The following is a 23293-nucleotide window of genomic DNA, read 5'->3' as shown; positions in this document are numbered from 1 at the left end:
AAAAAAGGATTTGTTTTGGCTCACAGTTCAAAGATGCAACCGTCACGGTGTGAAAGTCACTTCAGGGGGAACTAGCAGCTGGTGACAATTCATCTGGAAGCGGGGAGGAGCACAGGACACCGCATTGGTGGTCAGCTCTATCTCTCCAGTTTTGTTTCTTTGTTTTGGTTTTTGCTCAGTACAGTACCTCAGCCTATGGAATAATGCCACCTACACTTAGGGTGGGTCTCCCCACCTCCACCCAACCTAGAAACTCCCTCTCATGTCTCCATGGTGATCTTAAACCCTGTCAATTTAACTGTCACAGTTGCTCAAAGACACAGTCTGTAGTGGAAGAGTTAGATTCAAACTGATATGCTTGGATGGTTTATGTATCTGTTTGTTTGTCTGGTTGGTTGGTCGGTTGGTGATTGGTTGGTTGGTTGGTTGGTTGGTTGGTTGGGTTTTTGGTATGGGGACTCACTATAAAGCCTAGGTTGGCCTGGACTCACTATGTAGCCAAGACTAGCCTCAAACACACTACAGAATCTGCATTCTTTCTGTCCATCCTGAGCCCCAAGAACTCCTGAGTTCCTGGTTGGAAAAGAGAAGCTGCCTCCTGTCTGCCCAGCCCTTCCTTCCCATCTCCCAGCCATTGCTGGATATGGAGGGCTATAGTGTCGTGAGAAGGGACACAGCTCTGATCCACATGCTTGTTCTGGGCCTAGCTTGATTTGTGCAGCTTTGTGGGTATTTTGTTTATTGCCAAAACTTCTGAGGGAAGCCCCCAGCATGCATAGCTCCAGGGGGTCTCTGCCCTCAGATCTGCCCCAGCCTCCCAGTCTGAATGTGGCACCTGTAAGACATAGAATTAATGTCACAGATAGGCCTTGGCTGTGCTTCTCCTGCGATGTCTCCAAGAACAGCAAACTGCTCAGACTCCTCCCTGCAGCAGAGTCCTATTCCAGGTGAAGCCACCCCCTTACCTTTTCTACCCTATTCTCCCTTCCCAGAGCTCCCAGGGGCACCCACTAACCTGGGCATTTCCAACATTGGTCCACGATCCGTGACCTTGCAGTTCAGGCCTGGCTACGACGGGAAGACATCCATCTCCCGCTGGGTGGTGGAGGCTCAGGTAAAGCCTGATAGAGGGGGCCTAGACTCCTCCCCAGGCAGCCTCAGGCGGCCCTGTGAAGATCCTGTAAGGGGTGGGGGTTCACTGAAGCGACAGGTACCTGGTATATTGGCTGGTCTTGGAGTCAGGCCTAAAGATGTGTTTCTATCCAGCCTGCTGTGAGGTCCCAATGCAGGAGACTCAGAGTCACCCTGCAGTCAGTTGTGGCTTTTAGACTAAGACCTTACCTGGGTGGGGATGATGCCTACCGGGGTCTGGGACTTGGAGCATCCCACTGCGGCACAGCAAGTTGGACAGGTCTTAGGTTCCCTTCTCCAGGTGGGCGTGATCGGGGAGGGAGAGGAATGGTTGCTGATCTACCAGCTTAGCAATGAGCCAGATGCACGCTCCATGGAGGTACCGGACCTCAACCCCTTCACCTACTACAGGTAAGGCACAGATGGGAAGGGTCAGGGAGGGCTGCTGGCAGCCTCTCCATACACTGCTCATTCCTTCTATCCCACCCAGCTTCCGCATGCGCCAAGTGAACATTGTCGGCACCAGCCCACCCAGTCAACCTTCTAGAAAGATCCAGACCCTCCAGGCACCCCCAGACATGGCCCCAGCCAATGTGACTCTACGCACAGCCAGTGAGACCAGCCTGTGGCTCCGATGGATGGTGAGCATCCCTTGGTGGCAGTGGGACGGGATGGTCATAGGAGTGTCCCCACCCTGTAGCAATGATCTTGAAGAGGTCACTGATTAAATATCTGTAATTCTTTCTCTTTACTTAGGGTTTGGGGGCAGGGTGCTGCTCCCTTGTTTGGATTTGTACTTTTTAATATTCTAAAATTTCTTCCTTACAACCTGGGAGGTACCCAATAGTTCATTATGGCCAACGGAGAGGAAAGCAGGGCGCTGGAGAGATGGCTCAGCAATTAAGACTGACTGCCCTGAGTTCAAGTCCCATCAACCATCTATAATGAGGTCTGGTGCCCTCTTCTGGCCTGCAGGTTTACACGCAGACAGAACACAGTATACAAAATAAATAAATCTTTTTTTAAAAGGAGAGGAAAGAGCTGGAAGACACTCTGTATGGGTGGAGGAGATAACCCAGTTATAAAGTGCTCATTGTACAAGCATGAGAACCTGAGTTCCATCCCCAGCATCAGTCTTAAAAAGCCAGGTGTGTTAGCACATGTTTGTAGTAACAGGCTTGTTAGCACATGCTTATAATCTCAGTGCTGGGGAGGCAGAGAAGGGGAGATCCTTGGGTCTCCATGGCCAGCCAGCCTCTCCTAGTTGTCAAGTTGCAGGCCGGTAAACGGCTCTGTCTCAAAAAATAAATAAATGTAGTGGAAGCTGGTCACGGTGGCTCAGACCTTTAATCCGGTCTCAGGATTAAAGGGGTGGAACTCCTTGAGTTTGAGGCCAGCCTGGTTTACATAGGAAGTTCCAGACGGCCATGGATGCCTAGTGAGACCCTGTCTCAAAATAACAAAAAATAATAATAAAAAATTTTTTAAAAAAAGCATAGTGGGTGACTCCTGAGAAATGACACCTGAGTTTGTCCTCTGGCTTTTATAGACAAACGCGCACACACACTCGCGCACACACACATACCCCTACATACACTAGGGGTTGGGGGGCAGATAAAATTCTCCTTAAGCATCCTAAACTCTCTGTCCCATTGAGTCTCCCAGGAATGCTGGGAAGGACACAGTCCCGTCATAATTTACAGCTAAGAACACTAAGGCTCAGCGAGGTTAGGAACTTGCCCATGGGCACACAGCAGCCACAAGGTGGACCTGGGATTTAGAAATGGTCAGGAAGTGGGCATCTGCTACTGTGGCAGATGCTGGCAGGGGACCAGTCCCACAGGTCAGGGCTGTACACTGAGAGTCAGACAACGCTTGACCTGCAGGAAGTAGCTGGCTGATGTGCTGTGGTTCCTCTGGAACCGGAGCTTTATTCAGAGCCTATCTTTAGATGTTCTCAGTAAACCCTAACAGCAGAGTGAGGCTGGTCCCCATTTTGCATAGAAAGAAACTGAGGCAGAAGGAGATTACATAACCTCCCCGGGACCCCCACATCCCCTGAGTTAACAGCAAGAGACTGAGCCCCCAAATCCACACCAGAGGCCACTGAGCACATTATCCTCTCACAGCCAGGAACCAAAAACTATGCCCCTCGGGCCACCCTGGGACAGTGCGCCTCAGCAGGAGTCCCAGGCAGCAGTCCTAGAAACCTGTGGAGTAAATGAAAATAATTCTGAGGGTCATGAATGAAAGCAAGAGTGGCAACTGGCACTATGTGCTCCTTGGGAGACCCAGAGCTGTGCAAAGAAAGAGCCTGCTTGGTGGAAAAATCATGACCCCCTCTTACCACACAGCCTTTGCCTTTGAGAGAGAGAACACTCATTGGTTGTGTAAACTAATGCAGACCCCTTGCATGGGGCCACACTGCCATTCACAGAGTGGGACAGTGTGGCAGAGAGAGCTGGTGGCTGTCAGAGGACTTGGCACCATGAGCCCCAATAGACTCTAGTTGTTAATTAAGGCTCCTCTTCAGGTGGCAGGCACTGAGCAACACTTTGGAGCCAGCCCAGTGGCCCGGGGCACTGTGGGTGTGTAAGTGGGACATGTGGCCTCTTGTGACCTTAACTTCAGCTCTTCACTATTCCCCACCAACTAATCACACACACACACACACACACACACACACACACACACCCCACTTAGTCCTTAATTGTCTCTGAAGGTTTCCAAACATGAAAGTTAGAGAATGGGTTACTGGGGTGCCAGGGGGATGGGACGTCAGCGGCTGTGCCACGCAGCCGCCTGGCTCGTAATAGTGCATGGCCCATTTCCTCTCTTTAGCTGGTAGGGGAGTCGCATGTCAGGCCCATCTCAGCCTCTTGGGCCCATCCATTTCTGTCTTAATGATCTCTAGCTCATGTCAGTAAGTGTCTGTAGAGGGACATGGAGGCTAGAGAAGGGTGAGCAGGAGAGGGAGGGGCTAGGAGGAATTGGATAGAGGGTGAAAAGTGGTACACTAAGGATTGTGGGCATTTGGAGCCCTGGGGAGGCAGAATGGAACGAGGAGACTACAGACGCACCAGCCTCAGAGGAGTGGAAGCCTGGTTCTTGGCTGACGTCAGCTTCAGGCCCAAGGCCCACCTCCACCACCTACATTGCCAGACTCATCCAACCTTGAACACGCAAGCGGGGCCCCTCCCACCGAGCTCTATGAACCAGGGACAGAACCTGCCTTTTCTCTTTAGTGAGACCCTAACCAGTAAGAGAAAGATAAAATCCAGCAGGAGAGACTGAGGTTTGCTGGCTGACAGGACTTCCTGGCAGTGACATGCATGCTGTCCGTGTGAAGATGCCTTCACCCCAGGCTCTGAAAGGCAGCATGAGCAGAGACCAGGTGTTGTAGGCAATTAAGAAAACATGTGTTGACAGCCCGAGTAAGGGGATTAAACAGGAAGACAGCCAGAGCCAAGGGCCCTGCTTACCAGCACACTGGACGGGACAAGTTTTTAGCCTTCTGGAAAGGACCAGCCTCCAGGCAAGACCATGAGTCAGCCACGTGTATGATGAGCAAAAGGTGTTGCTTCTCACGGGATTCCAGTGGGGAGAGATGGGAGAGGGACATGGAAAAAACGGGGTTACCAGCTCAAGCCCCACTTGGGGACAGCACCTCTTTGGGGCTCTGGCTGCTCAACTGGTGGTGGGAAAGAGGGAATACAGAGTGGTCTCCCTCCTAGCCCCTCATCTCTCTGCCCCTGCTTTACCCCAGCCCCTCCCAGAAATGGAATACAATGGCAACCCTGAGTCGGTGGGCTACAAGATCAAGTACAGCCGGTCCGACGGCCACGGCAAGACACTGAGTCACGTGGTACAAGATCGTGTGGAGCGGGAATACACCATTGAGGACCTGGAGGAGTGGACAGAGTACCGAGTCCAGGTCCAGGCCTTCAATGCCATCGGGAGCGGGCCCTGGAGCCAGGCAGTGATGGGCAGGACCAGAGAGTCAGGTACCACTGCCCTTCTGGGACCACCCAAAAGCAGCCATTTCTAAGGAAAGCTTGAGCAGTTATCCCCTGTGTTCCACCCATGGCAGAGCACCCTGCCACACCCTTAGGTCCCCCACTACTGCCCTTCCCTGTTACAGCCCCCACTCTTGGGGAATTTGTGGGATAGCGAAGCAGTGCTAGCTGTCCAAACAGCCCAGCCCACTGCCCAACACCCAACTTTAACTCCAACACCCAACAGAAAGGTTTGATCTCAGAACATTCCAGAAACAAAACCTATCTCTCCTAGGAGCCCAGAAAGGGGTTATCATTCCTAGAATATGAGCCCTGATCCACAAGGCACAAGGCAGCCCTCATTTGTCCAATTTGTGGTTCCCTGTCCTGTGTGTGTGTGTGTGTGTGTGTGTGTGTGTGTGTGTGTGTGTGTGTGTGTGTGTGTTTTCCCTGACACTTTTTAACTAACATGTGTATCTTCTGACCTCTCTGATACCCCAGCTCTGTCCTCCTTCAGTGTGCTGGCTGGAAATGCAAGGTCATCCATAGTCTGGTAGGCTAAATTCCTACATTCAAGGCCAGTCAAGCTACGTAGAGATAGATACCCTGTCTCAAAAACAGGTGAAGGTAGACAGCAAGATGGCTCAGCCTGTAGAGTCACTTGTCATACAAGCCTGATGACCTGAGTTTGATCTCCAGAACACATATAAAGGTGAAAAGAGGAGCAACTAACTCTACAGATTCTCCTCCATGAACACACGGGGACATGCACACACACCCTACACACCTGCCACAGTTGCACCCAATAATAATAATAATAATAATAATAATAATTGTAGCACATGTTCTAGTTGGTATTAATAATAAAAATCCAGAGTCAGATATTGGGGGAGGAGAGCTGAAAGATAAGAGAAGCTAAACAGCCATCCACTAGCTCTTACCTCTACCTCAGACTGAATGGGTGATCCTGTCTCCATGAATCCTCAGACTGCAATCTGTCTCCACCCACCTTATATTCCTCTCTAGTGCTTGGATTAAAGGCATGGGATCCCAAGTGCTGAGATCACCTTTGTGTGAGCTCTGTTTCTCTCTTAGACAGATTGAATTTCATGTAGCTCAGAGTGGTCTTGAACTAACAGAAATCTGTCTGTCTCCCAAGTGCTGGGACTAAAGGTGTGTGCCACCACTGCCTGGCGCTATGGCTAATTGGTGTGGCTAGCTTTGCACTCTGATCTTCAGGCAAGCTTTATTTGTTAGACCATAAACAAAATATCACCAAAATAATAATAATAATAATAATAATAATAATAATAACAACGACAACAATTTTTTGTTTTTCGAGACAGGGTGTCTCCGTATTGCTTTGGAACCTGTCCTGGAACTCACTCGGTAGACCAGGCTAGCTTCAAACTCACAGAGATCTGCCTGCCTCTGCCTTCCAAGTGCTGGGATTAAAGGCATGGGCCCCAAACGCCCGCCTTAATGATAATAAATTTTTAAAAGTTAATCTGAGCAGAAAAAAATGAGGGAGGCAGGGCTGAGGGTATAATTCAATTAGTAGAGTGCTTACCTAGCCTGCCCTAGATTGCCTCCCCAGCATAACTAGACATGGTAACTGAAACCTGCAGTCCCAGCACTTGGGAGGTAGAGGCAGGAGAATCGGAAGTTCAAGATCATTCCCGGCAACACAGTGAATTCAAAGCCAGTACATGAGGCCCTGTCTCACATCCCCAGAAAGGAGAGAGGGAGGAAAAGCTGACCCCAGAAACCGAATCTGCAGTATCCCCAAACCATCCTAGGATCATTTGCAACTGTGGTCTGCATGCTGTCTCTTTTCTCCCACGGAGCTGGTGACATGGAGATGGCTTCTTGGGTGGCCCCATATCTTGCTCCACTTCCCAGTGCTATAGGGCTATCCTTGGGTCCTTATTACTCCTCTTCACCCCTCACTCCCACAGTCCCGTCTTCTGGCCCCACCAATGTGTCAGCGCTGGCCACCACCTCTAGCAGCATGCTGGTTCGCTGGAGCGAGATCCCGGAGGCAGATCGCAATGGCCTTGTGCTGGGCTACAAGGTAGATCTTGGGACCAGTGGGGGTGTGTTGTACCATCTTCCCCAGGTCACCTCTCCAAGGTGTCCTGTCCTTGTCTTCCCTTCCTCTGGGTCTCTTCCTCACAGAGGAGCATGGGATATCTGCCTAGAGTCCCATTTACCAGTCACCACAGCAACCAGGAAATCCTCCTTAGGGGTAGGGAGACATCCAGTGAGTGATAGGATTCTTCAGACTGCTCCCCTCTTCCAAGAGACTGAGCAGGGAGCCCCAAATCTAACCCTCAGCCCAAAGGGAGCCAGCCAGGTTTCTATGACTTTCTAAAATTCCTTTCCAAATTGTTCTTGGCCATGTGGCCATATGGCCTAGCCCTGGCCTGAAAGGTGAGAATCACAGGATAATGTCACATCTCTGTCACTACTCCCTTGTGGGCCTACGGGACTTATAGCTGTATATCTTGAGCCTCCCCTTGTATCTTAAGTCTTCCAATAACAGTAGCTTTACAACTGACCCTTTGGGGCCAAGCCCCTCCAAGGAGTCTAGTGTGCCTGCCCTATCCCCCATCCACTCCTGAAAAAGATTCCAGGCAAAGGCTGGCAGGGCCAAACCTGTGTTAATGCCCTCATCTGTGTTGACAATGGCAGGTGAGGTACAAGGAGAAGGACTCGGACTCCCAGCCCCGGTTCTGGCTGGTAGAAGGCAACTCGTCTCGCAGCGCCCAGCTCACAGGTCTGGGCAAGTATGTGCTCTATGAGGTCCAGGTTCTGGCCTTCACACGCATCGGTGACGGCAGCCCCAGCCACCCTCCCATCCTGGAGCGGACGCTAGATGATGGTTAGTCTATATCCCAGTGAGCCCGGAGGGTCCATCCCCCATACCCGGCCCCATGGGGATCCCCAGTCTCAGGCTCCTCCTGTGCAAAACAGGGCCATCAGAGGCTACAACCCACTGCAAGAGGGTGCTGTTCCTACAGTTAGGGAAAATGGGGGAGAGGACCAGGTGAGGACCATTGGATATCTCATGGCCCCTCTTTAGGACAAGTAAATAGTACAAAGATTTGGTGTTGGTTTGTTTTCACCTGGGGCAGATCAGCTCGCTTTGAGCAAAATCTGAGAAAGTCTTAATTCCTGGACATGAGCCTCCTTTCTACTTGCAAAGTGCAACACCAGCAGAGCTCTGTATGCTGCAGAATTCCCCAGTCTCAGCCTGATGGAGGCCTCTACCCCTTCATTCTCCTACACACAGCAAAATGGCCTGCCCACCACAAACATTTGCAAGGCCCAGACAAGTGCGGAAGGAAGCCCCAGTACCGTATGTCTGTATATTCTAACTATAAATCAAGCTAATGAGCTGTTAAATTAAATATGTTCTATCCTCCTGCCTTGACAAATATACCCACATAATGACCTAAAAGGCCAAGTTTGAGTTTACACATCTCATCTCCTTGACATTCTGGGCTGGAATGAAGTGTCACAGGAAGAGTGCCCCCTCCTCCTGTCACTAGGTCCTTCTCACTGTCTCGTCTTACCCTGTCCTCATTCTTAGGCTCCAGTCACAACCTCCAAACAGCTTTCCCTTGGCCATCCCCAGGGTACATGAGAGATAGATCTGGGGAACAAGCTCACCCAGAGTCTGGTGGTACCCTTGGACTCCCCTGGGCTTTTAAACGCCAGGATCCCAGAGCCAGGTGTGGAGAGAGGATCCCCACAGGCTCAAGATGAGCACTTTCCCACCTGTCACAGCTTCCTCAGGAGGTAGAGAACATCACAGCAGGGCCTTCCAAAGCACAGAGCAGGCTGGGGTCTGCAAGGCCCTGGCTGAATGGGTGAAGCCCTGGCTGAGGCCCTGGGATCATTCCAGCACAGATTTTAAATCTAACATAACTTAGAAATGCCAAGGACACCATGCCCATTCTGAGAGCCCATGCATGGACACATGAAGCCCAAGGAAGCCAGAGTCTTGGCCCTTCCACCAAATAGCTAAAGCCTGTTTGAGGGGTACACACACCTCATCTCACCTTCTAAGTCCTGTAAAATGGCCCTGGTTTTAAGGATAAATACTGTTTAGCGCTCATTTGCTCAGAGGTAATACTATATACATGAACTCACTGAGCCAAGGGATTTCCCCTCTCCCACTGAGCTAATGGATTCCCCCTCCCTGGTGCCCAGCTGGTCCTGGACTGGGTTTGGGATGGAACGGTAGCCTCAACCTTCTCCCTTCTGTCTCCTCCAGTCCCAGGCCCACCCATGGGCATCCTGTTTCCAGAGGTGAGAACCACGTCTGTGCGGCTCATCTGGCAGCCCCCCGCCGCCCCCAATGGTATCATCTTGGGTAAGTCTGTACCATTTCCTGTGCCCTTCCTAGGAAGGAAAGAGGAAGTAGCATGACGGGTAAAGGAAACAGAGATAGGACAGGCCTGAGAAGCGTCCTCAGCCTCCAAGGAATAGGATCTGACAAGCCATCATGGTGTTCACACCTGTAACACCAGCACTCGAGAGGCAGGGGCAAGAGGATGGGGAGTTCAAGGCTGTCCTCGAATGCCAGCAAACTCGGGGCCAGTCTTGTTTATTAGTTACAGAGCACCATGACCAAAAGCAGAGAGTTTATTTAGGCTTACAGTTCCAGATGGGTAAGAGTCTATCGTGGAGGGGAGGCGTGGCAGGCATCGTGACAAAAGCAGCAAGCTGAATGATCACATCTTTAACAGACAGCACAAGGCAGAGAGAGTGGGCTGGAAGTCGAGTGAGGCTACGTAACCTCAAAGTCCACCCCAGTGATGTACTTTCTCCAAGGCCTCACCTCCTAAACATCCAGTGTCACCACCTGGGGCTCAAAACCTGAGCTTATGGGAGACATGTCTCGCTCAAACCACCACACAGTCTCAAAAAAACAAAAATGAAGTCTGAAGAGGCAAGAGTGGTGATACACATTGTGTAATGCCAGCTCACAAGAGGGAAAGGCAAGGGGGGGGGACTGCAAATTTGAATCCAGGTTGGTCAATATAGCAAGTTCTAGCCCAGCTAGGTATGCAGAGCAGGACCCTCTCTCAAAGTGGTGGTGATGGTGCTGGTGCTGATGCTGGTGCTGGTGCTGGTGGTGATGACAATGATGATGAGGGTGATGATGAGGGTGACGGTGATCGTGAGGATGAGGGTGACGGTGGGGTGGTATTGGTGATCATATTGGTGGTGGTGGTGACGGTGATCGTGATGATGAGGGTGACGGTGGGGTGGTATTGGTGATCATATTGGTGGTGGTGGTGATGGTGACCATGATGGAGATAGTGGTGATGCAGATGATAATATCTTGGCCTTCATCATCATCTCCTTTCCTGTTGTGATAGAAGACCCTTAATTGCAAAAGCAGTTAAGGGAAAGAGGACTCATTTGACTGGCGATTCCAAGTCAGAGTCCACCACTGGCAGAGAAGTCACAGCATCAGGAGCTCAAGGAGCTAGTCACATCACATCCACAGTCAAGAGCAGAGCAGTGAACCAGGGTGTGCTCATACGCAGCCGCCCCCCCCACACCTGTGGAATGGCCATGGCTACAATCAGATATGTCTTCCCCAATCAGTTAATATAATCCTCGATTATTCCCAGCGGCCTGCCTCCAGAGGAAGAGTTGTCAAGTAATACTGGCCATCAGTCTTGTTTCTCCTGATAGTACTCTGAGCCCATCACTATAGCTGCAGGAGAGCAAGGTCAAGGTTCAGCTGTCTTGAGAACTGTGCATTTTCTTTATCCTTCCCAGTGCCTTTGGCCGGTCCCTTGCCAGCTCCATTTAGTAGACTTTGGCCAAGCAAGATTCCCTCAACATGCACACACACACACACACACACACACACACACACACACACACACACACACACACACACGCACGCACACGGACACACAGACACGCACTCAGTCTTGAGTTGTTCTAGGTCAGCCTAGACAGCCTAGCAAGGAGACCTTGCCTAAATAATAATAATAATAATAATAATAATACCACCGGGCGTTGGCGTCACACGCCTTTAATCCCAGCACTCGGGAGGCAGAGGCAGGCGGATCTCTGTGAGTTCGAGGCCAGCCTGGTCTCCAGAGCGAGTGCCAGGATAGGCTCCAAAGCTACACAGAGAAACCCTGTCTCGAAGAACCAAAATAATAATAATAATGATGATGATGATGATGATGATGATGATGATTTTAAACAAAATAACCTGGGCCTAGAGAGATGAGTCAGTGGTTAAAAGCACTGGCTGCTCTTGCAGAGGACCTGGGTTTGATTCTCAGTGTTCACAGCTATCTCTGACTCCAGTTCCACGGGATCTGATGCCTTTTTCTGACCTCCCTGGGTGCCAGGCACACATATGGTATACATGTATACATATAGACCAAACATTCATATAAATAAAACATTTTAAATTTTTCTATTAAGTTAAATAAACTCATGAATTTGCACAGCAAAGGTGACTTAGCGTACCTGTGCTTCACTCATGGGATTGCGCAACACTAATCCTAGAGGGATGGCACACGTGAGAGACAAAATGATGGACCATATCAAGTCCTTTAGACTAGAAAGCCCCGGGCTGTCGCTGTAGAGCCACCACTAGCTAACAGGTGTCTGGGCCTCTTCCACCCTCATGTGGACTAATGAAGGGGTCTAAGACACTTGCATTGAACTCCTTATCCCCACCACAGTCCACATTCCTCAACCATAGCTGAAGGTGTAAGGGTGACCAGAAGAGTGTCACACTGCGACACCAGAGCCAGGGAGGCCTGACAGCATGTGCTAACTGTGCCCACATAGGGAAGGGTCCTCTCACAGGGCACTGGGGCTGCTTTCTCTGCTGTCCATCATGGCCCTTTTCCTTTCTTCCTCACAGCCTACCAGATCACACACCGGCTCAATGCCACTACAGCCAACACCGCCACAGTGGAGGTCCTGGCACCCAGTGCCCGCCAGTACATGGCCACCGGCCTCAAGCCAGAGTCTGTCTACCTGTTCCGCATCACAGCCCAGACCCGAAAAGGCTGGGGAGAGGCTGCTGAAGCCTTGGTGGTGACCACAGAGAAGAGAGGTGACTGCCCATGGGACCGGGGAGGGCTGGGGAGCTGAGGAAGGACTCTGTAGCCCACCCAGGGGCTTAGCACCCCTCCTAGTGGGTGCCTGGCATAAACAGTGAGGAACCATGATGCTTTAGTCTACAGTGGAGCATGGGCTCCAATATTGGAGTCAAGGTCAGTGAAGGTTCATGCCTTCTTACAAAGCTGAACTGAAGGCATTTCCCAGGACCCTCCTCTGCTCTGGGTTTCTAAAGGGCAGGTAGAGGCTGAGGCATAGCTCCATTGAAAGAGTGCTTGCCTGGCATGCATGAAGCCCTGGGTTCAAGTTCCAGCACTGCATAAACCAGATTCAATGATGCATGCCTGTAATCCTAGCACTTGGGAGGTCCAAGCAGGAAAATCAGGAGTTCAAGGTCATCTTCTGCTACATAGCAAGTTTGAGGCCAGCCCAGGATACATGAGACCCTGTCAAAAGAAAGAAATAATAAATAATACTAAAGAAATGGTTGATGGCCATCCGCTACCCTGCCCCAGTCCCCTTCACATCCCTGCCCTTGTCCAGCAGGGCTAGAACCTGGAGTCTGCCCTGCTACTACCTTACTGCCCTGAGCAGATAGCTTGGTGGGTGCCCTATGCAAGCCTGAGCCCCCAAATGGGTTAAAGGTGATCCAGTAGAAAATGTTCCCAAGAAGAAACAGTAAGGCAGTGGATTTCCTCCAAGGGCTCCTTTGCTCTTAGAGGATGTGGGGCAACAACTGTATCCCTCTGGGTTGCCCAAGTTAGAGAAGATGCTCCTGGTGTTGAGCAGGTTGGGGGGGGGGCTCTGCAAAGCATCCTGCAATCACAAGAAACCCCTGCAGTCACAAGGAGCCCCACCACAAAGAAGCGCCAAGGCTAAGAACACTAAGGCTTGGAAACCTGCCACCTGGGGTAGGAAAGTAGCTAATGAAAGGGGGGGATTCCCACAGGGAAGCATGGCTCACCCACCCACTCAGGCACAAGGCAGGTCCCGTCTCGGTCACTAGTGGGAGCAAATGTATCTACTCCTCCATCACGAGCTGTCATGAGAGGCATGCATGACTCTCTAGGCACCCAGGGCTCTGGAAGCTGAGGGCAGGTCTCACCTGAAGACTCGTGTGTTGGCTGCTGCCAGAAACCATACAAGCTTCACAAATGTGGAAGCTAGATGGAAAGGGGGTGTCTGTCCCAACTTCTGGACACCTCCTCCCTGCCCTTGAGAAATGACAGCCGCTCCTGCTCAGGCTTACCCTGTCTCTCCTGTTCCCTGCCCTGCGTCCCAGACCGCCCGCAGCCCCCTAGCAAGCCTGTGGTGCAGCAGGAAGACGTGAAGGCTCGCAGTGTGCTGCTGTCCTGGGAGCCAGGCAGCGATGGGCTCTCCCCTGTACGCTACTACACCATCCAGACGCGCGAACTGCCCAGCGGCAGGTGGGCACTGCACTCGGCCTCTGTGAGCCACAATGCCTCTGCCTTCACTGTGGACAGGTAAGGTGGGGGCCGCACCCACTTCTCCGTTCCCTTCTGTACTGGAGACAGTGACCCTTGCAGGAGGGAGAGGTTCTGAGAGCACCTTCAGCTGGTCATCCAAGTCTTCCTCAGCTCACCATACCAGGCACACTCACCCCTTCCAGCTCTCTCCCCCTCCTCGGGAAGCCCATTAAGACTACCTCTTAATTATCTGTGGAGCCTGCCTGCTTCCTTAACTAAGCGCTTGCTGTCCTTCATTAGCGATTCTCCTGACAACCCATCCTCCTCCCGTCTCTAATAGGGGTACGAAACGCCTCTCCAGAACTCTAGCCTCAATCTAATCCCCGGAGGTTGTATTTTTTTTTATATTCCAGTCAACGTGACCTGGGACTTGAGCAAGCCTTTCCTCCCCCTCCCTGAGCCCTGTAGATCAAGAAGGACATTTACTGGGAAGAAAATGAGACTCACAGAGACAATTCGTCTTGTCTCTGGGGAACTCCACACACACACCTCCCCCCCCCACCCCCCCCCCGACACACACCAAAAAAATCCTAATTTTAGGAAAGGCAGTGTAGCTTGCAGGGGGCCAGGCATTCAATTGTGTGTAGAGGGAAGTGTGAATGTCTTTGGTTTTTGTTTTTTCAAGACATGGTTCCTCTGTGTAACCCTGGCTGTCCTGGAACTCACTCTGTAGACCAGTCTGTCCTGGAACTCACAGAGATCCTCCTGCCTCTGCCTCCCGAGTGCACCACCGCTGCATGGTGTGAATGTTTTCATGGCCACCAAAGCGTGGATAAGCTTGAGCCTGGAGACGTGAGTTTATTATTACAGTGAAAGACAGCCTAAGCAGGGATGGTATGAGGCGTGGCCCCGGCACTCAGCATCTCACTGGGCCTGTCCCAATGTGGCCCCTTCCCTAGTCTTCATGTTTCCATCTGCATGGTGTATCGGCACTCATGCTTCCCTGGCTCCCCTGGCTCCCCTCCTCCAGCAGGGATAGATGAGACCCCATGGTGGAGGTGTGTGGAGGTGGGTCTTGAGGGACACTGTGTCAGTCAGACTTGTCATCACTGTGACAAACTCCTGGAGGAAGCAACTTAAGGGGGAAGGATTTGTTTTGGAACAATGCCTTGGAGGTTTCAGCCTGAAGCCAGCTGTATCTGTTGCTTTGGGCACAGTGAAAGGAGGGTGTGACAGGGGCTTATGGTGACCAGGAAACAGACCTAGAGGGAGGACATAAGACGCACCCTCTGACGCTCTATCATTGGGGATACACTCCGAAGTTTCCACTTCTCAAAACAGTCACACCAATTGGGAACAAGTCTTTAGCACACGAGCTTGTGGGGGCATCACCGACACTCAAATCATAGTTGACACCTTAGTCATTGGCCCCCTTTTCCCTCCACAGACTCAAGCCCTTCACATCCTACAAGTTCCGAGTGAAAGCGACCAATGACATCGGGGACAGCGAGTTCAGTGAGGAGTCAGAGTCGCTGACCACATTGCAGGCTGGTCAGTGCCACCTAGCTCCTTGGGCATCTTGCTCTTGAACCTAGTTGCTTCCTGAGCATGGAGTGTTCTTCCGTGGGAGGGGCCTCTGAGGATGAGAGAGGGCTCACTAGACCTGCTGGGCCTAGAGGTTTGGGACAAAGGGGAATTTGCACAGGGCTCAGGGTCCTAAACCCAGGCTAGAATTTAAGTGCACTTCTTCTCTGATGTTCCTCCAGCTAGCAGGAAGTGGGAATAGACGCCCACCCAACCCTTTACCTAACAACAACCTAAGTGCTATGGTTTCGAGGGGCTACAAGGCCCTGGGTTAGGCTAAGGTCCGCCCCCAGTTCACCCTGGCTATTTGCTCTGAGGAAATTGAGGTGGCTGGTGTCCAGGGTAACTTAAGCAGGGCCTACCTACCTATCCAGTGTCAGCAAGATCTGGCCCCTGTGTGTCCCTAGGGGGTGCTGACACTCCAGCCCAAAGTCTACTCCTCTACCTCTCTCCACAGCCCCAGATGAGGCACCCACCATCCTGTCGGTGACACCCCACACCACTACCTCCGTGCTAATCCGATGGCAGGTATGGCTAGGTGGACAGGGTGGGTTCATTTCCAAGGACTGGGACAAGCTCTTGACTGAGACTGAAATACCCCACCCCCACCCCAGCAGAGCTGCTTTTGCTCTGTCGTATGCCGGCACTGTGGATTCTACCAGGGCCAGAGGCAACCTAACCAGTCAGGCTGCCCATGCATTCTCTGAAGTCTAGCCTTGGGCTCAGCAGGCACCCACAGAAGCCTTTCCCCGTCAAAAAAAAAAAAAAAAAAAAAAAAAAAAAAAAAAAAGGCTGTCCCTACTTCTTGGGATCTGAAGAACTGTGCAACTGAAGCCTGGGATCCCAGAGGGGACACCCCTAAATGGAAATGACCTGGCAGCCATACATGAGCCAGAGGAGACTGGAGCAGATGGGATGCCCTAACAAAAGGGCCAGGCGATGCCCATGGCAGCCAGGGAAGCAATTAAGGAGCTAATAAAAAGGCTGAACCATTTCAACAGATTTCTTTAAGGAGGTATCATAAAGAAAATAGTTTCCACTTGGCAAAAAGCCTGCTCTCCGGCTCAGCTGAGGACGGGAGCAGAAAGCAAAGCAGGAAAGAGAGGCCGTGCACACCCGCATGCTCATCTTTGCACGTGATGTAGGCTGAAGTGTAGGCAGAGGGCTCAGCTCATGGCAAACACCAGGAAGTGCTGGCTGGGTGGTCATCAGAGAACAACAGCCCCAGGGAGGCCAGAAGTGAGTCACAGAGTTCCTGGACCAGCAATGGCTGGTGACTGCCGAGCTGTGTTTTCAGGTCTGCTGCTGTGTGACCATGGACCAGTACCTTAATGTCTCTGAGCGTGTTTCCTGCTCTGCTAAAGTGGGGGTTGCATGGTAATTCCTGCCCTTCCCCACCTCAGAGGGAACGTGACAGCCTCTTTGGAAATGCCACCAAGTCGTCCCAATTTATTTTCTGGTTGAGACAGAGTGCCTGCTCTGTCTCTGCAGGAGGCGTGGTGGGTCGAGAGAGTAGAGTAAGATAAGCAGTAGTCAAGGGCTGAGGCTCTGCATGTTTGACCTTCACCCCTGCCCGTAGCCTCCAGCTGAGGACAAGATCAATGGCATCCTCTTGGGCTTTCGAATCCGGTACCGGGAGCTGCTCTATGAAGGACTGAGGGGCTTCACTCTTCGAGGCATCAACAACCCCGGGGCCAAGTGGGCTGAGCTCACCTGTAAGTAGCCATCCTAGGGCCCTGGGGAGGGGAGGGGTAGGCATGCTCGCCAGCCTGCTCCCAGTTCCCTTGAGCCCACTAACCTGCAACTCCACCCCCCTCCCCTTTGTGTTCCTCTCCTCACCCCACTCACTCACTGGCTGTGTATTTATTGAGCACCTTCTGCATACTCCAAGACACTCTGGGCACACACCAGCAGTTATGCAGACAGGCTCCCTGACCTCCTGGATCAGTCTGAGGGAGGAAGAGTCAGCTATTCAATACGTAAACCCTGATGTAATGTCAAGGGCCATGGGCATGACAGTGTGGGAGACTGTTCCATAAGAGTTCCAAAGGGCTCTCGACACAGAAGGACGATTACAGGTCAGGCGGGCAACTGTGTGGAGGGAGGAGCCACCAGTTTAGAAAAATCATGAGCCCTGACATCCAAACCCCCACCAAGGACAACAGTCAAGACTCCATTCTATTCCCCAGGAAATCAACACCCAGCCCTAGGACCAAAGAAGCCAGCTTTCAAGTATAGGAGGAGAGAAAAGGGGGGATGTTCAGGTGGAAATCCCAGGGGGAAAGGATGATGGGAAAGACGTGAGCAAGAGAAGGGTGTGAGTGGACGTTGGGTTCGTAGGATACACATGGGGCATGGAGGTGATGGCCTTAGCTACAGGAGGTGTGGGGGGAAACAGAGGCAAGGAGGCTGTTGTGTTAACTTACAAAAGAACATGAGGCTGAGCCAACGAGGCAGGCTAGGAGTGCCATGTGAATTCCACAGGGCTCCATGTCTGTTCAAGGAGAGGACAGGGAGACAGGCAGGAAAGAGAGGGGTGTATAGAGGATGAAGAGGGGGGCGACACTGTTCCCCAGAAGGGAGCTGAGCTTTGGGGGGAGACAGCCTGGGTCCCTGTGGGCTGTGTGCTACATCCCTGTCTCCCAGGCTTGTGAAGCCTCAGCTTCTGGGGATGTTCACAGACAACAAAATGATTGAACGTGGAGGGAGAGGATATTAAAGGAAACCACAGAAATACCCAACTAACAGCTCATGTTATTTCCTTATCTTTCTTTATTTATTTTGGCCAATGTCTGCCTATGGCTGTGGTTTTATATGCCCTGCGTCTAATTCACTCATATTTCTTGACAATAAAATCGTTTCTGGTTCATATGAGGAAATTGGTGATGCCAATATTTCACCATGGTTTGCCGAGAGCGCCAAAGTGAAACCGGGGAACCAGTGGGATGAGAGGGCCCCCCCTGCAATTGTCCCCAGGATTGATAGGCTCCAAGGGGCTCCCCATGGTCAATGTACACCAAGACAGGGACAGCAATGTTTTAGGATCTCCCCTCTCCCAGTTCCCATCTTGGCCCCTGACTCAGCACCAGGAATTGGGAGCAGTCCTTCTACCTACACCATCTCCAACCTTGTCATCCCATCCCAGGCCTGGTTGGTTCCCAGTGGGTGGGATGCCTGTGTATACTAACCTCTGTCTGCTGTCTCCCTGGCCTCTCACCTCCTACCCCCTAGCCTTGTACTCCATGCGGAACCTGACCCGGCCCAGCCTCACGCAGTACGAGCTGGACAGTAAGTCCCCTTGCATGGTGATTCATCGTGACCGAGGCCTCCTGGGATGGGCTCTGGGAGGGGGTCCTCAGGAACACCTGGACCCAGGCGAACCAGGGGTCTACTGCTCTGGTTTACTTTTTGTTGCTGTGATAAAGACTATGACAAAAAGCAGCTTGAGGAGGAAAGGGTTTGTTTGGCTTACGCATTCCAATCATAGTCCATCACTACACGGGAAGCCATGTAGAAACTCAAGGCAGGAACTCAAACAGAGGCCATGGAGGAGTGCTGCTTACTGGCTTGCTCCCATGGCTTTCTCAGCTAACTTTCTTATAGAACCCAGAACCACCAGCCCAGGGGTGACACCACCCACAGTGAGCTGGTCCCTCCCACATGAGTCATTAATCAGGAAAATACCCCCACAGACTTACCTACAGGCCAATCTGATGGAGACATTTCCTCAAATGAGGTTCCCTCTTCCCAGATGACTCTAACCGTGTCAAGCTGACAAAAAAAAAAAAAAAAAAAAAAAAAAAAAAAAAAAAAAAAAAAAAAAAAAAAAACAAAAAAAAAAAACCAACTAGGCAACATACCCACACCCACCCAGTGTGCTTCAATACTGGGACCACCTATAGCAGACACCTCTTGAGAACACATGAAGCAGAAGGCATTTTGGAAGAGACTCCTCCAAGCCTACCCTATAAGTACTGAGTAGTATAGACTTGAGTGGTGAGAGGGCAGCATGTCCTTAGTAGGAGGTAAAGCATCATACAGGACAAGTAGGTAGATGTCTATCACTGTTACCTGACTTGGCCCATGTGACGCACGCATGTTGACCCTCACTGTCTCTCTAGCCCAGTCTGAGGCTCCTGTAGTTGTGTGGCTCATCTCTGTCCTTTCCCTGTTTCTGAAGCCTCAGCAGGCTCTACACACACACACACACACACACACACACACACACACACACACACACACACACACAGCCTTCTGATCAGGAAAAACCAGCCTCAGAGTCTAGACTCCCCTTCTCTCCTCAGCATCGCCTACTCCATGACAGAACCGCCACCCTGGGGAATAAGGGTGGGAGGGAGACGGGGACAGCCCACTTCAGAGGACTGCAGGACATACTGGCCACCAGGAAAAGGGATCATATCTCCCATCCAAGACAACAGAGCCCATTTTCTTGCAGCAGTTTCTGTTTACCAGGCATCAACCCCACCCCCACAAGCTTGACTAATACATGGGATTTCTTGACCCAGAATTCACATTCCATAAGCACTTCCCTCTAGGACTGAGGTAGTGGGGGTGGGGTTAAGGGGGGGTTGGAGTACATCTGAGTGATAAAGCTTGTGCTCAGCCTTGAAGAAACCCTGGATTCCATCCCTGGCCCCCAAAAGAGCAGGGGGAAAAAAAGAGCTGGTGTATGGGGACAGGTGGGGACTCAGCAGGGACATGACTGAAATGGTTTACATCTGCCATAGTAGGAAGAGTTCAGGCAAGGAAGGTTTGAACCTCTGGTCCAGGGTGGCTAGGACTGCAAATACTAACCCTTCAGTCTCAGCACGATTCACTCGGAGATGTAATTGTCTTTATGACCCTAGAGCAGGAGGCTGTTTTGTGTCACAAATTCTGTTGGCAGGTACATCCCAAGCATCCTAAGGCTTGCCTCTTACCTGTTTCCTCCCTAATGTCACCTGGGGCACGGGGGTGGTAGTTATGCCTCCTCCTTCCCCTGTAGCTCCAGCCTCCATGGAGGACTCCTTCCACAGGCTCTGTGATCTCTGTGTTCCTGAGCCCCCCCTCTCACCCATAGATCTGAGCAAGCACAAGCGCTATGAGATCCGGATGAGTGTGTACAATGCTGTAGGAGAAGGGCCCTTGAGCCCACCCCAAGAGGTCTTTGTCGGAGAGGCAGGTGAGTGTGCCCTCACAAGTCCCAGGAACTCACCCAGGGTCCCTACACTGCCCCAGCCCACCTCCTCTTCCATAGTTCACACCCTTGAATACTCACTCGCCTACTTTTGTGCCCCCCAGTCCCCACAGCAGCACCACAGAACGTGGCCATCCACAGTGCCACGGCCACGCAGCTAGATGTGACCTGGGAGCCGCCCCCGCTGGACAGCCAGAATGGAGACATACAAGGATACAAGGTACAGGTGGTCTGGGAGAGGCGTGGGGTACAGAGGGGCAAAGGGGTGGGGAGGACTGAGTGAGTGGGATGATGTCCCCAGCCCTAACTGCTCATAGCCAGGTGTTTGCCCTCAGGCTCCGCTGCACACCTGTGGCCTTGGCTGTCTGCACAGCTGACAGAAATAAATACTGTGTCGTTGTAGAATATTTACGTTCTGAAGCAGCTGAGCTTGGTCCAAGGAACTCAGACCACACATTGGCCTATCCTGCTCTGAGACACACAATGTACAACCCCACCACCTCCAGCCCATAGTCACTTAAGATTTCTGAGGAGCAGGGACTGGGGATGTAGCTTGGTTAGTAGAGTGCTTTCCTGGAATGCACAAAGCCCCCAGGTTCAATCCACAGCGCTGCATAAACCAGGTAGTTTAGGTAACCCCAGCACTCAGGAGGCAGAGACAGAAGGACGAGAGTTCAAGGTCAGCCTGGACTTTATAGCAAGTTTGAGACCAGTCTCAGCTACATGAGACTCTGTCTCAAAAACTAAAATAAAACAAATCTGCAGATTCCTAGGCCCTGATATTGATTAAATGATCATTTTGCAAAGCACCACTGATAGTATTTGAAAATCTGCTCCAAGGTCATCTCTGATTGGGGGTGTTGTGTTATGGTGGGATTCATATTTGCAGAACCCTCTAAACTCTTGCAGCCTGCTGGAGGCCTAGGAAGCAGCTACATTGTGGGCACTAATGCCTGTTTTATATGGATGAGGAAATGGACCCAATATTGTAGTCTAGAGAGGTCACAAACAAACAGGTGTTAAAATCCAGGTGCCTAGCCCAAACACCTTTAATCCCAGCCCTTGGGAGGCAGAGGCCGGCAATCTCTGTGAGTTTGAGGCCAGCCTGATCTACAAGAGATAGTTTCAGGACCGCTAGGGCTACACAGAGAAACCCTGTCACAAAAAAAAAAAAAAAAAAAAAAAAAAAACCTAAATAAATAAAATCCAGATGCTTAACTCAAGCTTGTCAGGAAGCAGAAAACACAGCCAGTCCCCTGGAAGAGGCAATGTGTGGAGCACATGGGTGGGTCCCGGGAGGAGGCAGAGTATAGAAGAATAAAGAGCTAACCAAACTCCGTCATTGGAGCATGTAGCCCTTGGCTGTGATGGAAGCTTACCTCCCTAGCCAGCATCTGGAAGAGACTTATTCCTGATATTTGGATGGTATTTCAGAAAACTGACCCATGCAATAGCCTTGGGGCACTGTGTTTGCAAACCCCAGGACCCAATGGTTTTCCTGACCTATCCTGTCATTCCACGGGTGACAATGAGTGTCCACCAGGGTGAATCACTTTCTCAGTCACACAGCCTGTGGAGACAGGCCGCCCTGGTGTAAGGCAAAGCTTTTCCAGTATAGGAAGCTTTTCCATTCAGGATGGAGGAGGAGAAGAAAGAAGAGGAGGGAGGTATCATGCCAGGGAAAATCTGAAGATGGGTAATACCCCCTCAAGGCTTTGCCCAGGAGTGCCAGCTGGGAAAAGCAAATATTGCACCCATAGCATATGCCTCTAGAGACAAAAGAGGTGGCAGGTGGAGGCAGCCACAGTCTGGCAGTCACTAGACTGTTGAGGTTTAGAAGTTGTGAATTAACACCCAGACCCAGGAAATGTGTGGGTGCCCAGGTACCTTCTAGAACACAGCAGACGTCTGCAGTTTACAGAAAATATAGGTCGTGCCTGAGTCTGAACTGCAGGGATGAAATTGACATGTCCCAGATGAGAGCTAATCAGTGCTGTGGCATCAGCACCCATCAACATACATGCAGGCCAAACACCAAAGCACATAAAAATAAAATAAATTATTTTTAAAAAAGAGTTCAAAGTCCTTCTCAACCATATAGCTAGTTTAAGGCTCTCCCAGGCTCCATGAGGCCATCAATAAGGAAGCAAACCAAAGGGGGCAGAGCAACTGCTGTCACACACAAGGGTCCCATCCACAGCGTGGCCTCCCTCCTCGGTGTCACACTGATAGGAGATAGCAAAGTCCCACCTGATTCCTTCAGAGCTCTGCTGGGAATGAGATGAGGGAGAAAGGTGGGGAGAGGAGGCGCCTAGGAAAGAGCTGTAGCCAGCTGTGTCTTCTTCCCACGGGCTCTCCTGTGTCTGTGGAGTCAGCCTGCTGAGGAGCATAGACACTGGAGGAAAATGTTGGGCCTGAACTGAACATGGAGACATTTTCCCTGTTGATATTCCCTAGACAGTGTTCTGTGATGACTGCTTACATAGCCTTGACTGCAAATTAGGTGTTCTCAGCCGTCTGGAGACACTGTGAACCTCACAAGAGGATGAAGTGGCTTTGAGTCGACACAAGGGGCAGGATTTCCTTCCTTTTAAAGCAAAATAATATTCCATTGTGTGTGGCTTGTGTGTGTATGTGTGTGAGTGTGTGTGTGTGTGTGTGTGTGTGTGTGTGTGTGTGTGAGTGTGTTGTGTGTGTGTGTGTGTGATGTGTGTGTGTGTGTGTGTGTGTGTGTGTGTGTGGTGTGGTGTGTGTGTGTGTGTGTGTGTGTGTGTGTGTGTGTGTGTGTGAGTGTGTACACATTTGTCTACTCACCGGTGCACTGACAAATATTTAGAAGGGGT

The 23293-nt window shown here is 51.3% G+C and overlaps 1 protein-coding gene across 2 annotated transcripts in view; it reads left to right on the top strand.

The window, feature by feature from the left end:
- The window catches only part of Sdk2 (sidekick cell adhesion molecule 2), a 277455-nt gene that overhangs the window by 220509 nt on the left and 33653 nt on the right, over positions 1 to 23293 (top strand). The window contains exons 22-36 of one of the 2 annotated variants that reach the window (XM_027425763.2): positions 993 to 1114; positions 1433 to 1542; positions 1622 to 1772; positions 4898 to 5135; positions 7085 to 7200; positions 7821 to 8010; positions 9409 to 9507; positions 12043 to 12237; positions 13525 to 13726; positions 15117 to 15220; positions 15711 to 15781; positions 16833 to 16968; positions 18485 to 18541; positions 20334 to 20435; positions 20555 to 20670. In XM_027425763.2, coding sequence (XP_027281564.1) covers positions 993 to 1114; positions 1433 to 1542; positions 1622 to 1772; positions 4898 to 5135; positions 7085 to 7200; positions 7821 to 8010; positions 9409 to 9507; positions 12043 to 12237; positions 13525 to 13726; positions 15117 to 15220; positions 15711 to 15781; positions 16833 to 16968; positions 18485 to 18541; positions 20334 to 20435; positions 20555 to 20670 — 2009 coding nt within the window. The remainder of the gene's footprint in view (positions 1 to 992; positions 1115 to 1432; positions 1543 to 1621; positions 1773 to 4897; positions 5136 to 7084; positions 7201 to 7820; positions 8011 to 9408; positions 9508 to 12042; positions 12238 to 13524; positions 13727 to 15116; positions 15221 to 15710; positions 15782 to 16832; positions 16969 to 18484; positions 18542 to 20333; positions 20436 to 20554; positions 20671 to 23293) is intronic. The other variant, XM_027425764.2, reaches the window with a different exon arrangement.

The sequence above is a fragment of the Cricetulus griseus genome, chromosome 7, assembly GCF_003668045.3.
Source record: "Cricetulus griseus strain 17A/GY chromosome 7, alternate assembly CriGri-PICRH-1.0, whole genome shotgun sequence".
Taxonomy (NCBI): domain Eukaryota; kingdom Metazoa; phylum Chordata; class Mammalia; order Rodentia; family Cricetidae; genus Cricetulus; species Cricetulus griseus.
Note: the sequence above shows the minus strand (reverse complement) of the source record. Positions and strands in the feature narration are given on the sequence as shown.